General features: G+C 46.9%; 1 protein-coding gene across 1 annotated transcript in view; it reads right to left on the bottom strand.

Moving 5' to 3' along the window:
- Positions 1–3,817: 3,817 nt before the first annotated feature.
- Positions 3,818–14,578, bottom strand: part of LOC128310428 (dynein axonemal heavy chain 5) — a 22,402-nt gene continuing 11,641 nt past the window's right edge. Inside the window, exons 9-16 of the mRNA XM_053047067.1 lie at positions 14,559–14,578; positions 11,555–14,484; positions 8,547–11,413; positions 8,299–8,455; positions 7,851–7,946; positions 7,648–7,704; positions 4,496–4,628; positions 3,818–4,421 (exon numbers count right to left, since the gene is read on the bottom strand). The exon at positions 14,559–14,578 is cut by the window's right edge and continues 214 nt beyond it. Coding sequence (XP_052903027.1) covers positions 4,168–4,421; positions 4,496–4,628; positions 7,648–7,704; positions 7,851–7,946; positions 8,299–8,455; positions 8,547–11,413; positions 11,555–14,484; positions 14,559–14,578 — 6,514 coding nt within the window. The 3' untranslated portion in view covers positions 3,818–4,167. The remainder of the gene's footprint in view (positions 4,422–4,495; positions 4,629–7,647; positions 7,705–7,850; positions 7,947–8,298; positions 8,456–8,546; positions 11,414–11,554; positions 14,485–14,558) is intronic.

Raw genomic sequence — 14,578 nt, forward strand, 5'->3', positions numbered from 1 at the left:
AGAGAGGGGGAGAAATTGGCTAAGGATACTAATCAGCATGTGTGACGCGTTTAAGTAGATTAAAATCAGGAACTAATGACGTTGATGAATGCTGATCTGTTTGTATGCGTTTGAACCGTTTTAAGGGAATTTAATCAATCTTATCAAGGAAATGGAAATGTATTAATTCCTCTTGAAATTGCTTTTAAACCACGAAAGCAAAACCATTCATTGTACCAAGAAAGGAACGCTGCACGCATGATGTACAACTGATTTGAAGCATAAAATAAGTTTTGCCCATTTTCCGGCGCTATTCACCTTTTCATCAGCGGTTTAATAATCCCGCCAATATTCGGAGCTCTGATATGTGTACCCAAAATGTTAAGATATGCTGAACCGTTAAATTACCCCAGACAACATCAAGGTAACTCTCAAAACCATCCTTCTTTATTAGATTAACTGTTAATCAAATATGTTCCGGCATACCAAGCTCGCAGAGTAACTGTGTGGGCTCCCCCACACACGGCGACGGAGCGGGCACGGAAGTGACACGGAACCATTTGGTAGCCGGTTGATAAGCGTTAGCGCTAGACAAAGCAAATGCCAAGCACGCCGAAGCGAACGGATGGACAGGAAGATGAAGCAGCACGCACCGTTTCCATCTTTATCTGTTCAGTTTGTTGTTTAGTGTTTTTTTGTTGATTTTTTGTTTTACTTTTTACAACCAGTCCATCCATTTGGAAGGTAAATATGGAATGGGTGGATAATACGGAAAATCTACTGCATACATCTACATCAGTGGGGGGTGTCCTTTTTCAGGGTCTTCCTCGCTTCTTTTTGTTGCTGCTGTTCAAGATCGTCATATTTGCCTGCTGTGATGGGAAAAAATAATGCTACAGGTTGAATAAATTCCACTCTGTCGCTGACATTTCTACCAAGCCGAGGTCGTCTAATTGTTCACAACTCTCATGGGGAGAAAAACAAGTGAAGCTTTTGCCTGCTTTGGCCCGGTTTGGGTTGAATTTTGAGACGCGATTTTTTTTAAATTGCCCCACCCAATGTATCTTCCGGATTTGCAACACATAAAGAATCGTATTCTTCACTCTCCCATCTTTCGGTTTGTCCGTCGAAGCATACCGGCATAAGCACGGTTGCCTCGAAAAGATAATCCCACCCCACCTATACCTTTCACCCACCAAAAGTGCAGCAGGTGGAAAATTACTCGTCCTCGTCCCCCCAAAATAAAAAGACACTAGGCGCAGACAAATGAGGAAGGCGAAAGCATATTTTGCCATTTTGTCGTCGGGAAACGAGCGTTACCACGCGATGGTGGAACCTGGTGCGGGAACGCCCGCTGGAAAAGCGATCTTTTAACGACGACAAAGGAAACATGAATGAATTGCCGCCTTACCGGGGCACCTGCCCACGTGGCGGAGGACCTGCTGTGTGTGAAGAATGCGTGCTACATCGTCATTTGACAGGACCGGTTTATTGATGCCGGGTGCTGCTGCTTTGCACCTTCAGCTGACTGTTTCACATTTTTACTTAACGCTGGACGAATCACCCCGGGGATGTATGACTATGAGTTGCTAGATAGCATTGCACGAGCCTTCGCGCACGTTTCATCTTGTGGCTGGCAAGACGGTGCGTTTGAAGCTGTTCATTTCTAATGCGTACGTTTAGCAGCGGTATAAGTGGAGCGAATACTTTCCTCCTCTGCCGTTAACGTCAAAGGGCGTCGTGATCGTTCTAATTTTGTTTTGCTACAACCTTAATAAAAGGCTCTATTGCTTGTTAAGCGTTTTATGTTTGTTAATTTTTAGATATAAAAAAAATCATTTCTTCAGTTGCTTGGTATGACTCTTCAAGTGTATGCCATTCAGACGATAAATGGACGAACAAAACAGGAAGGACAGAGCTTTTCGAAGAGTGAAGGCAAACTGCTTAGCCAGAAATTGTTGTTTATTGGTAAAGTGTAAACAAATCGCAAACCACCAATCAATAACACAAATGAATAAATGAGTTCTTGCTGAAGCCACCAATATCCCATACGTGGATAAGCTACCGATCGTATGTAACATTGACTATAATATCCAATAAACGCTGACGTCCCTTGCTGCTGGCACATGAGGACTACACCGTTTATTAGGTTTCTCCTAGCGAAACTAACAAGCCTAACGAGAGGAAGGATAAATCTAACAACATAAGCAGGTGATGTTGGAACAGTACAGTACAGAACAGAACAAAAAAAGGAAAAAACCAACTCACAAACACATACAAAGAAAAAACAACCAGCATCAAATAGTATTAAGTCCGTTAAAGAAATTTCATAATTCTGATTTAGAATGAAGAGAACCCGGTAAACTAACATGGAAAAAACACGGGCTAGTGCAGATGGCATAGAGGAACATAGAGGAAATTGGTAAGGATGCTTCGAGCAACAAAAAAGGACAGATCAAATGTAAATGACATTTAACCGATGAGCTTCTGATGATCTGACGTGGGAGTGATGTGAAGCGATATACAAACGAGAAGCAAACTATCTTCCGCACATGCAAAACTGCAACCGGAGGGATAAGCGAACAACATTTGCACACATGTGCACAAGGTAACGAAAATGGCGGATGGAGCAAAACATGGATCAAGTACGAAACCCTTTAACTGGCAAATCTTAAAAATTTATTACTAACAAAATGAAATGGCATCTACGCTTGGGCGATTGCTTGCCTCACACCATACTATACAATTACTGCGATGCGATCGTAATGCAAAAAGCATGCTCTATTGTACATATATTCTTGACGTATTGGAACCATTTCAACTTACATTCGACACACGATGCTCAAACCAGGGCAAGCCGAACCCGAAACCCATTCCGATTGACGAGCGAAGGCAAACAGCATATGGAAGAGGAAACATGAAACAAAAGGAAAACCCCAAAATCTCTAAGCCAACCTAAACCAAAATGGTATAAAATAAAGAATTTAATTTCTAAGAGCAGCATGTTATTGGGAAAGCACGAACGCCGAATTATGTCGTACCTTCTGATACATTGTTTTAAGTTGTTTTTTTTTTCGTTTAATATTTTGTTCGGTTTCTTTGATAAGCTGTTTAACTAACCATTGTGATGACATTATGTGAGAGGATATGTGTAATAAGGTAAGTAGACGTAAAGTAGAGAGCTCAAAGGATGATAAATAAGATTGATATTGTAAGTACGACTACGTCGAGTGTCTCTGGGATGATCGTTTGCTGATAAAATTGATGTTAAGATACTAAGTGATTTTCAAGATGTTGTTCATCAAGAGATTGTTGATGTCTAATTCTAAGATCCACACAGCAGTCATCTGCTGAGACATGAACCATTTTTGCAATTGATTGACTAAACTGATCATAAGTGATCGGTTCATTTACGATGAACCGTTGGGCTGGATGATTGCATGATAAAGAAATTCATGACATCAGACGAATAATAGTTCTCTTATGCATTCAGTGGACTGCGAAATGGCAAAGGTCCAGTCGGGTCCGATGTACATTATTAACAAATAGGAAAATAGTAACTTAAACAACATACTTGACACGGGCACTTCATCAGATTATTGTTGATCATATGAAAGGATCAACCAATAATATCTGGACTATCTTCTAAAGCCGATACAAAACAAGAAACAAAACAGAAAGAAATATAAGGTTTAGCTGTTTATACAGCAATGAGAATGGTATACCACCGTATACTTACCGATAAATAATGATTTCTTTACACCAGTTAAATAAGTTTCTTTTCGATAGCCAAGTTCTTCGTGCGCTACTAGACATAGTGTAAGCTAACATTTTTATTTTCACTATTTTTTGTTCAATCGGAGTAACTCTCAAACATCAGTCAACAGCAACACTAAACTAAATCTGTTTGTTAACTGAAAAATAAATCACAATTCTAGATGTTTTTCTTTGTCACAGTTACAGTGATTAATTATATATTTTAAGAGCATTTTATATAGATAATATCTCAAAAAATTCCCTCATTCCCGCTAGCATTCAGCTTGTACCAATCGATGCTCTTTGGTGTTTTTTACCGTGCGTAATGGTCCCTAATCTAAACTTTATCACCTTTAAACGTGACAGTGGACAAACGTGCAGATAAGATAAGATAATCAAAAAATAGTGTAGCAACCCTCTCACTGTGGGTATTTATTTGATGTCACACAGTAGTGCGACTCCACGCAACGTCCAGTGGCGCGGATTAAAGTCCGTCTCGAAATCGATCGAACCGACGTACTTCTGATCGGTACGTTGCGGCTTCCGGTAGATGGGACATTCGTAGAGCCGCGGATCCTTACCAGCAGTCGTGTTGATTGCGTAGATGTAAATCACCGGCATTTGTTCGTACAGTACCTTTGGTTTGGATTCGATTAATTTACCACTGCGACGATCCAACGATGCACCTGCAGAGAGCGTGCAATTAGGGAACGTTAAGCACACACACACACTTTGGATGGGGAAAGACAAACGGGCACACCTTCAAGAAACAGTCCGTAAACGTAAACACCTTCCTGTGGGGGATCGTGGATGTCTTCCTTGTTGTGGCGCGTAATTTGATTCTGCAACACTACCGAATCGAGGGCCCAGCCCTTGTGGGCTCGCGTTACCTCCTAGCGATGATGGAATCGTATCCCAGGAGTGGAACAAAATTTAAAATCAAATCCATATACTTAATCGAATGTTAAAACTTGTGAAATTGAATGTTTCCATAAGCTGGTAACTTACGATATAATTTATAGCATTTAAAATAGATTTTAAATCGAATGTGCTTTTATGGTTCGATAGGAAATGATGCATCGATTTATGTACGTCCAAATACCTTCAGGACATATACACTTCTTCTCGAAGATTTCAAGTTTAAGCTTGCCTATGTGTATACATCCAAAATATTGCTCAACCCTGCCTCAAGCCCTATCCATACTTAACTTCATTGCTGTTTCAATTAGTCATCAGTACCTCGGTACAACTCATCTAAAGCTAAATGGCTTTGCTCTGCTTTGATCTCTTGTGGTTACCTTTGGTACGGTAAGAAAAGTGCTTCGTATAAAAACACTTCATCAACAACGTCTCGAAAGCCGCTCTCGAGACGCACCTTTGTGAGCACAATCCGTTTCATCTCAGCGTGAAATGCTATAAAACGATTGAATTTTCCTATCAACCTACTTAAAGCGCTTTTCCTGAGGGTTGGCTGTCCCTTGCTCACCCTGGCTATGGTGTGCTGGATGTTTTAAATCGAAATCAGCATTGTAAAGCTTCTTTTCCACCTGAGATGCACCGGTAGATTGAAGACGATGGTAACTCAATTGCCTACCAAGAGAATTGCTTGCTGCCCAGCTAGCTAAAGCACCAGGCAAGGGCAGTCTGCTAAACGGCTTTAACCGCACAACGATCCGGATACTGTACACCCGATTGTTTACCGCTCGTTAGTTCTTGGTACATAAATCCGGCAACGGTCGGTCGGTTACAAGCCGTTGGTTTTGCAGGTAGGTACTGTGGTACGATACGTTGTTTCGCCCAACCATCTTTGGAGCACTTTGTCCCATACATCGTCACACAAACACACCCATCCGCTGTTGTTCGACATTGAAATTCTTCACTGCAACGTGACCTGCGACTTCGTTCTACTGCTGGAAGGAAAACCCACAAAACTTTAACATGAAACTCAAACAAACATGTACGCAGAGAGCAGTGAACTTTTACAGCAGCTTCACGGGTCTGCTTTCATTTCTAAAAGAATAACGTCAGGATGTGCCTGTTTGTGATGCTTATTCTAAACAGATTGGCAAACGTTTTTCGCTAGTTGATCCGAAAAAAGTGAGTAAGTCTTCGATGGCTTACTATAGATGTAAGATCCGAATTGGAACAAACAAACGTTACCAGATATTAACCCTCCAGATAATCAATGAAAAGCAACGATTCTCGATACGGTAGATCGTAATGATAGTTTAACAATTTAGCGATCAAGCGTGGTTTTTCATAACTTTGGAAAAAGGTAAACATGATAAACCGTCTGCAGTGAGAACGAATGAGCATAAATACTGCTCTACCATTCACGTTTCACAGGTAGGGATAAGAACGCAAGTCACGAAACTCATACGACAGCGGCAAAGAAATAAAATTGATCCCCATTAACGACTCCAGCACTAAGTCTATCAACATCGTCATCATCATCGTTATCATTATGATCGTAATCGACTTCATCAACAGTGTCATCGGCATTGTTGTTTTCAGTTACACCATTCTTCCTTCCAACATGATGCGAAGTAAATTGCATTTCAAAAGTAGCTCACACTTTACAACACCCATTTTAAAACAGCGTATCGCATGTGTTGGCCCAAAAAAAATTGGCGTTTGCTCTCCAGCGAAAGGAAATAATTAAAACTGCTCAACAAATGCTTAACGTAGCTCATACTAATTACCATGTCGCTACGGTTAGCTCAACCATCCGACAATGCACCAACCAGAGCACCAGTTCCGAACGTACGGGAATGGCGGAAAATGAGATGCTAATGATTAAATTAATCCCTCACACTGTACAGCACACGCATAGCAGGTGAAACGTTTGATGCGATTCGACGGGGTGACTACCGGCCCTTGAACGTCAGTTCATCACGCACACATTGTATGTCACAGCTTCAGTCGCACGACTTTAAGCTGACGTCACTAGCATGTGAAGAACAATGGGCACGTCTTCAAAGTATTATGTTGCTTTTAACGACCTTTCCGTGCTTGTCCTTCATGGCGTTAAGAGACTTTCACCTTCTAGCAGTCGGTCATAATGTGAGGGGGAGGAAAAAAGCTATAAGTGAGCTATAAGTGAGATATACATTTTGTTTTTCGCCGGTAGATGATATGTTTGTAGGTTTAACTTTTTTTGTAAAAAACATTGAATACCTTTTTGAAAGCCATTTTAAGTTAAATATAAAACAATGTGGATTGAATTTTTGTACAAATGAAGCAAGAAATGTTAGAAAGATTTTTTTATCATTTAAAATTATTAGTAAAATTTCTTCAAGAACAATGCTTGATAATTATGAGGGACATGATATGATTATATCAACATAAGGCTGTTGTTCTCCCAACCTTGAATCCCAACGTGTTTGAATTTTGCATTGACAAATGATCCACACCGAGAGTTTCTGCTTTGCCAGAGCAACTCTACAGCTAATGTTAATACTAAACACGATCATAATAATACCATCTCGCAAGAGGTATTGTCATCGTCTACGTGAGCGGCATGGTTGTGACACCGCAATCAGGTGTCTATCGATCGGTAAACCCAATAACCCCAACGAGTCAACGAATTATGAAGGTTGAGGTTGAGTGGATGCAATACCTTCGCAAAGTGGAAGTGCAAAATTTGTATTCCTGACTTATGACCAACCGAAACACACCTTTACCGCCACGTCGGTACATTCTTTACCGCTGCGTACAATTGCGGTAACGATGACGGTCGCCGTGAAATCGAAAACCAAGTCGAACAACAGCCGAGCGGTTGCTCCGTTGTAGCAGGGAGGGTCTATCGATGCATTGCTAGTGTTGCCCCGGCTGGGTGTCTATCTTTCGCAAAAGGATTGTGCCGACGGTTTACTTAAGGTAAACAAGAACCATCCCAACCCATCGCCTTACCTGTCGCATTGCGGTTAGGAAACCCTGCTGGTTGAAAAATCCCGTCATCCAGAAAACCTACGAGCACACGTTGTGGCGCACGGAAGAGAACGGGAAAAGGGAAAATCATGGGGCATAAACAGAAAGCGACATTATTGTCGGCATCATTTCCGGTGCCATGCTGCAACGGTATGCAGCCCGGGAAGCGTCGTTCAAGTACAAACCTTCGGCCGATCATTGTTAATCCAGGTGCGAAACTGTTGATTTCTCTCGAGCAGCTCCGTGTACCAGAAACCGAGCGTTGTCGATTCCCAAGAGATCTAGCGAAAATGGAAAGGGAAACGGAAATGTATTGGATTTTCAGGCAGGCATGAAGTTTAAGTAGGCTTTATTCTGTATATTCCTCATTACACAACATTGCTGAAAAGCATTGTGTGAGCAAATGAAGATGAAACAGCACCTAGCGATATTATTTATGAAAGTAAATATTGGGGAAATGAAATTAGTACAAAGATACAACATTGCAATACATATTCGAATACAACAAAGAAGAAGGCAAAGCGAACTTCACGGCCACGGGCTTGAAGGAACACCTTAGCAGGAGGTTAAGAGAAAAGCGACTCCAATCCATAAAAGCAACACGATTACTATCACCACACTGGATACAATTACCTTCTGCCAACGCTCGGGAATGCGAGCGTCGTACATGGCGTCCAGCGACTGGCGTAGGTATTGACTCATCACGATCGTTCCATCGATCGCAAGCTTCAGATCGCACAGATTGTTGTACACCGTGTTGATGACTCGCTGCATACGATCTATTTCTTGTCTGCGATGAAGAAAATGATATCCATTTGTATTCGCTATTCACACTCTCTCCCCATCACCCTAGCGCTCATCTTCCCATCCAACGTACGTACCTGAGGAAAATGTTCATCGGCAATAGGGCTCCCATCCGGGAGAGTGATTCTTTCACCTCAAACGCCACGTACTGTGGCGGCAGCTTGCGCAACATATCGCTCGCCAGTTGGAAAACGATGCTCTCGCGTGTTTCGCCTCCCCCACCACCGCCCTCCTTGGGCTGCACGCTAAGAATCGTGTCCAGGATGCCCTTGGCGGTGTTGATCTGGTACGTAATGTCCGCGTTCGGGTGCAGCCCAAACACTTCCGGCGTATCGGTCGGCGGTAGCTGATTGATGTAGTCGACGTACACCTGGATGTTGCGCGAAATCGGCACACGGTAGCCCTTGTAGAACTCGAAACTCGGCGTCAGCAGATGCTCGCTGAACCACACCTGCGTGAAGGTGGTCAGCAGCCGCTTGTCGAAGTCGTCGGTGACACGCCCACCGTACATTACCTCGCCGAGCATGTAGCAGAGGGTCTGCCACGATACTCCCTTCTTGGGGTCCATCTCGTCCAGGTGGTTCTGAATGAACTGTACGCTGGCGGAAAAGTCCGCCTGGTTGAACTCGTACGGAATGTTCCATCCGAGCGGGCCAAACTTGCGCCGCTCCTGAACGACACAGTGCAGGAAGGCAACGGTGTATAGCAGCGGTGGCCATTGCGGTGCCGACGTATAGTCGAGGTAGTCTTGCGTGAACGCAAGATAGCTACGCTTCAAGCTGGCACGTATGCCTTGCGGTGGCTCGTTGGTAAACTTGATCGCCATCTGCAGCAGACCGATCGGGAATTGGGGATGCGTTTCGGTCGTTACCCACAGCCGGAACGAGTCGGCTACGTGTTCCGTTTCGATCAGCACGTCGATGATTTCGTTGCAGAAGCTCAGCGACAGGTGGACGTTCTGCAGCAGTACCCAGCCGCCCGAGGCCATACACTCGCCCATCAGCTTCCGTGCGTGATACTCTTGGCCTTGACCCATCGAGACCGTCTTGAGCACGATGCCCTTTACCTTAGCCAGAACGGCGATCTGCGTGGTTGGATCGGAACCGATTGACAGGATGCAGACGAGCGGGGTGCGCGGTTCCGATTCCGACCAGGTGACCTCCAGGTCCAGAATGTGCATCTCGCCATACTCCTGACCAAGGGAGGCTTCAATATATCGACGAGCCTGGGAGATCGTACGGTCGGGACTCCAAGATCGGATCAATAGAAGCTTCCGAAAGACATCAAGCTCGTGTTCGTAGTCGCACGGTATCACCTCCAACTCCGGGCGCTCCGCCTCGTACCAGTTCTTCCACTCGCGCTCGTTATACTCGATCTTCTTCAGGATGCCCTGGAAAGTCTTGAGCTTGCTGATCTCGACCAGGTTCAGCCACGTGATGTCCAGAATCCATCGGAAAGGCTTCGGGGCGACCCCGTTCAGGTCCAGCGAGGCACCTCCCTTAACGAACGCCATGAACTCATCGTGGCTGATGGTTCCTTTCTGGTAGTCGATTTTGATCGCCAACATCAGCGTAAATAGCTGCTTGTGCCGCTCGTACAAAGAGCGACTCGTGAAGGCCCACACCTCGTACGTCAGGTACTTCAATATGATGTTGATGCGTTCCTCCGTGATATTGCTCTTCGTCGACTTGGTGATCGAGTTATCAAAGATAATTAGAAACTGTTTCAGCGAGTTCTGGTACATAACGTTTACGTTCGACATTTCGACGATCAGGAAGTAAAGTATTGAGCCGCGGGCGGCAACCGCACGGAACTCTTCACGTGCGATCATAATCTTCTTCTCGGTTACCTCCGATATCTTCAGCTTTTGGTTCACCTCCTCGGCCGTCGTTTTCGTTTCTTGCAACACCTCTATCAGCGCCTCGTCGTCCACCAGTGAACCCTCGGTTGAGGTGAGCCGACAGAGCAGATTGCCCTCGAGCTCCTTCATGCTGCGCTGGTTCTTCATCACGCTCTCAAACAGCTGCACTCGTTCCGCCTCGAGCTCTGATTTTTCCATCAGTATCACACGCCCCAACAATTGATCCTCCAGACCACGCATAGTCACCGTGAAGTCGATGATCGATGTCTTGGAGCTGATTTCCGGGCTGAACGGTGGGTTCGGTAGCTTCGTGGTGATGTACAGCATAAAGCCGGGCATAACATCACACTCCTTGTCACCGACCAGCACCTTTTCGATCGAGCCCGACTTGATAAAATTTTTCTCCAGCACATTGTCAATGACTGGGTCAAGCTCCATTCCAACGTCCTCAATCAGCAGTGGCCTGCCCAGCGAGAGACTGTCTTCCAAATGTGTCCGGAAGTATTTGTGGTTCAGCGATGTGATTTGCAGCTCGTTCTGATCCTCTTTGGACTTAATCCACAGCTTACCTTGCGTTTGCGGATCGATCAGCAGCGGATAGCTGCTGGACTTCGTTACAATCAGTGCGTTCTGCACTGAGAGCTCATCGTTCGGTAGACCCTGTAGGTTCCACTCCGAGATGGTGGCCGAATCGACGAGCATGTTGATGATGTTCAAATTCGTTGTAAATGGTATGGTGCGTGTCTTCAGGATATCCATCCACGTTTTAAACAGCGTTCCGCGGAATTCCTGGTTGTAGGGACCGCAGTATGATAGGAATCCGGTAGCTAGTAGGACATCGCCCACCAGCTTACCTAGCTGTATCTTGAACTCCTTGCTTTGTTGCGTCCAGCGAGCCTTTTCACCCCCTAATCCATTGATCAGAGCTGTGGCGGCTGTCATTTTTCGTAGACAACTGTTTGCCGCATCTGTTAAACGTTGTTTCTCCGAGACAGCAGCATCGTACTGATCTTTCACCTTCTGCAACGCAGCTTCTCTTTCAGCCAATTGGTTCTCAGCCGCTGCCAAATCTTCCATAGCAATCTATGGGCGAAAAGAAGTAAATGTATCACAGCGTACCATGGATCACCAAGGTGTAGTGCGTGAAATGGATTAGTTTATATAATTATCTCTTCCATTCTAACCATTCCCAATCCCTTGCCCTGTACCCGAACCGCTACATACCCTTAAACGAGCTTCCTGCAGCATTAGATTAGCCTTCAATGGCAACACCTCTTTGTTCACACCATGAAAGAATGCCATAGCCTTCGTCCACGATAGTAATCCCGCGACGTCACCGCACACGCGCCGTGCGGTGTCCATGTTGTAGTCCTCCATACGAAAGTATGGCTGCAGATGTTCAATCATCTCGTCGTTAATCGTATCTTTTGGATAGTTTTGCAGTTGCAGCAGGAACGTTGTGCTGGCCATCATCTTCAGCGACTCCTGCCACGAAGGCTTCGGTGACGGTGCGCCTGTATCGGCGATGACGGGGTGCAGCTTGCGCTGGAACATAATCAGTACGCAGTCCATAATCCGCATGATCAAATGAGGCGGCCGGCCAAGCTTCCGTACTGTTGCAATGTGTGCCGGTTTGATCGTATTCAGTGCCGCTTCTGCCTCTTCCAACGCAGGTTTAGCAGCTTCCAGCTTCTCTTCGGCGAGCGCCTTCTCCACCGCAATGCTCTGCACGAGAGCCTCGGCCTTTTCCTTCACGACCTGTACCTGATTCTTGAAGACCTCCGCCTGCATTGCTCGCTCCGTAACCTCGACGAGCACTCGTTCTGCCTTTGCAGACGCCTCCACCAGATCCTTCTCCATGATGGCGAGATCTTTCTTTAGTATCTCCACCGACTCGGATGCCTCTGCCAACTTCTCGAGACCGGTGTCCATCTTGTCCGCACCGTCGCACAGCTCGCGGTGCTTCTGCATGTAGATGTTCTTGTAGCCGGCGATAAAATTCAGGTACGATTTGGGCGTAACGTGTGTCGCCCGGCGGAATCGCTGATAGTATTCGTTGGACGTTTTCGACACCACGTCCTGGATCGTTCCGAGAGCATTCACCAGCTCCAGCTTCACGTCCGCCGTACATTCGATCGTGAAGTCCGCCAAAAAGTGGCTCGCAACGGCGACGAGCGCATCCTTGGGCCACGGCTGGAACCAGTCCACCGTGCAGCCCGACACCAGGGCCGGAAAGCGCATAATCCTCCGCCGGAAAGTCTCCCCCACGGGAGAGAAGCAAAACACCACGTGCAGGTGGTGGCACACGCGCTGCAGGAAGTACTCCATGACCGTTTCCTGGGTGACGTTTTTCTTTTGGTTTTCCCGCTTCATGGTCGGTGTCAGCTCCGATACAATTTCGGTCTGCTCGTCCCTGTTGAACAGATTCGAGATGACGCCGGACGAAAGAATGTTGTTCAGGTACTCCAGGAAGCCCTCCTCCTTCACATCCATGTCGGTGAAGAGGAACGTCGTGCCCTTGCCCTGTACGCCGCAGGACCGGTAGAGCAGCTTCAGATCCTCTAGAAAGTTGGCCACATTGTACGAGCGCGTCAGACTGATCTGAAACGTCTTGTAGCCGGCGATGAAGGAGGCAAGCTTCGTCAGCGACTGCTTGCCCGAGCCGCCCACACCAACCAGCATCACGTTGCCGCGCGGATGCCGAATAATGCGCGATATCTTCACGAGATGCAGCATCGCGTCCGGGAAAAACACCAGATCCATGCCGGTACCTCGAATCATCTCGTTAAATTGCACCAAAAACATCTTCAACCGCTCACGGAGCACGTTAAAGCATGACACCGGTTCATACACCTTTGGCAGCTCCATGTCCGCCTCCTCGCCTTCCTCGCCAGTCGGTTCCGGTGCATCACGCATAAAGTCTACAAACACCGGACTCGGACCGGCCATCTCACGGTACTCCGGCCCAAGATCTTCCTCCAGCACGGTCAGCATCTCGTTGATGAACCAATCTAGATCGCCCGGTACCACGAACCGGTCGGCGAATACGCGTGTGCACTCGTTCTTCCACAGCAGTATCAGCACCGCCTCGGACGTGATCACCGTCGACAGCGTTCCGATCATGCCCTGCCAGATGCGCGACAGATCCCGCAAGCTGAAAATGTAATGGAATTTGGCCGGTGTTGGCAGCAACTGGTTGCGCGTGCGCTGCCACAGTATGCGCGTTAACGGCACGATCCGCTTTACCAGCTTGCGGACCTCGATCGAGAAGCCACGCTTGACGTTGTAGTGGCCCTCGCCCAGCGTCCGGAAGATCGTATCGATCGACGCATTGTCCGGTATGTTGCAGTTGAACACGCTGAACTGTCGCTTGAGGCGGGCCGGAATGTCGCTGCGACCACCGCCCGGTAGGCCCATCGCACCGGCAAACTGCACATCGATGATGTTGGTAAACTCGCCCGGCTTCTCCAGGCTGTAGAAGCCCTTCATGTCCATCGTCTGCCGAACGATCTCGTTCGTGATCTGATCGCCCCACTCATTGATCTGCGGCATGTTAATGTCGTCGATGAAGACCAGCAGCTTGCGACCACCGCCCGGGCCAAACATGTTGCCCAGCCGCTTCTCGATGTAGCTCTCGATCGTCTTCTGGAAATGGAACGGACTGGTCGCCGAGGAGAAATTAAACGACCTGCCCATGTGCGTCTCCGTGTTGAGCTTTTTCATGAAGTTCTTCATCATGACCGTCTTGGCCGTGCCCTGCTCGCCGATCAGCAGGACGCCCCGCTCCTGCTTGACGATCGTCTGTATCAGGTAGTCGATCCGCACGTTGTCCGCGATCGGTACCAGTATGCTCAGGTAGTCCGGCGTTGAGAGCTCCGGATACACGTATGGGGTGACCAAAGTTTTCCACAACTGCCAACTGCCCGTGGGCGACACAAAGAAATCGAAGATCGTCGAATCGGGCTTTTCCTCGGCGCGGGGAAAATCCAGACTCCGATACTTCTCCCGTATGTGCGCGTCCAGCTTGAGGCGATCGGTTGAGTTGAGGAATGCTCCGAGCCCCCAAGCCAGTGCAAAGATGTACAGCCGATGCAAATGCTCGGCGGAACAGCTTTCATCCTTCACTTTCGGCTTCTCCTCTTCGCCCATATCATCTGCGGGAAGGTGAGGTGGGAAGCAAACGCCGTGATGGAAACCTTCGGCTCGGCACCCGACACCCGATACCTACCTTCGATGCTGCCAGTGTTG

The sequence above is a fragment of the Anopheles moucheti genome, chromosome 2 (genome assembly GCF_943734755.1).
Source record: "Anopheles moucheti chromosome 2, idAnoMoucSN_F20_07, whole genome shotgun sequence".
Classification (NCBI taxonomy): domain Eukaryota; kingdom Metazoa; phylum Arthropoda; class Insecta; order Diptera; family Culicidae; genus Anopheles; species Anopheles moucheti.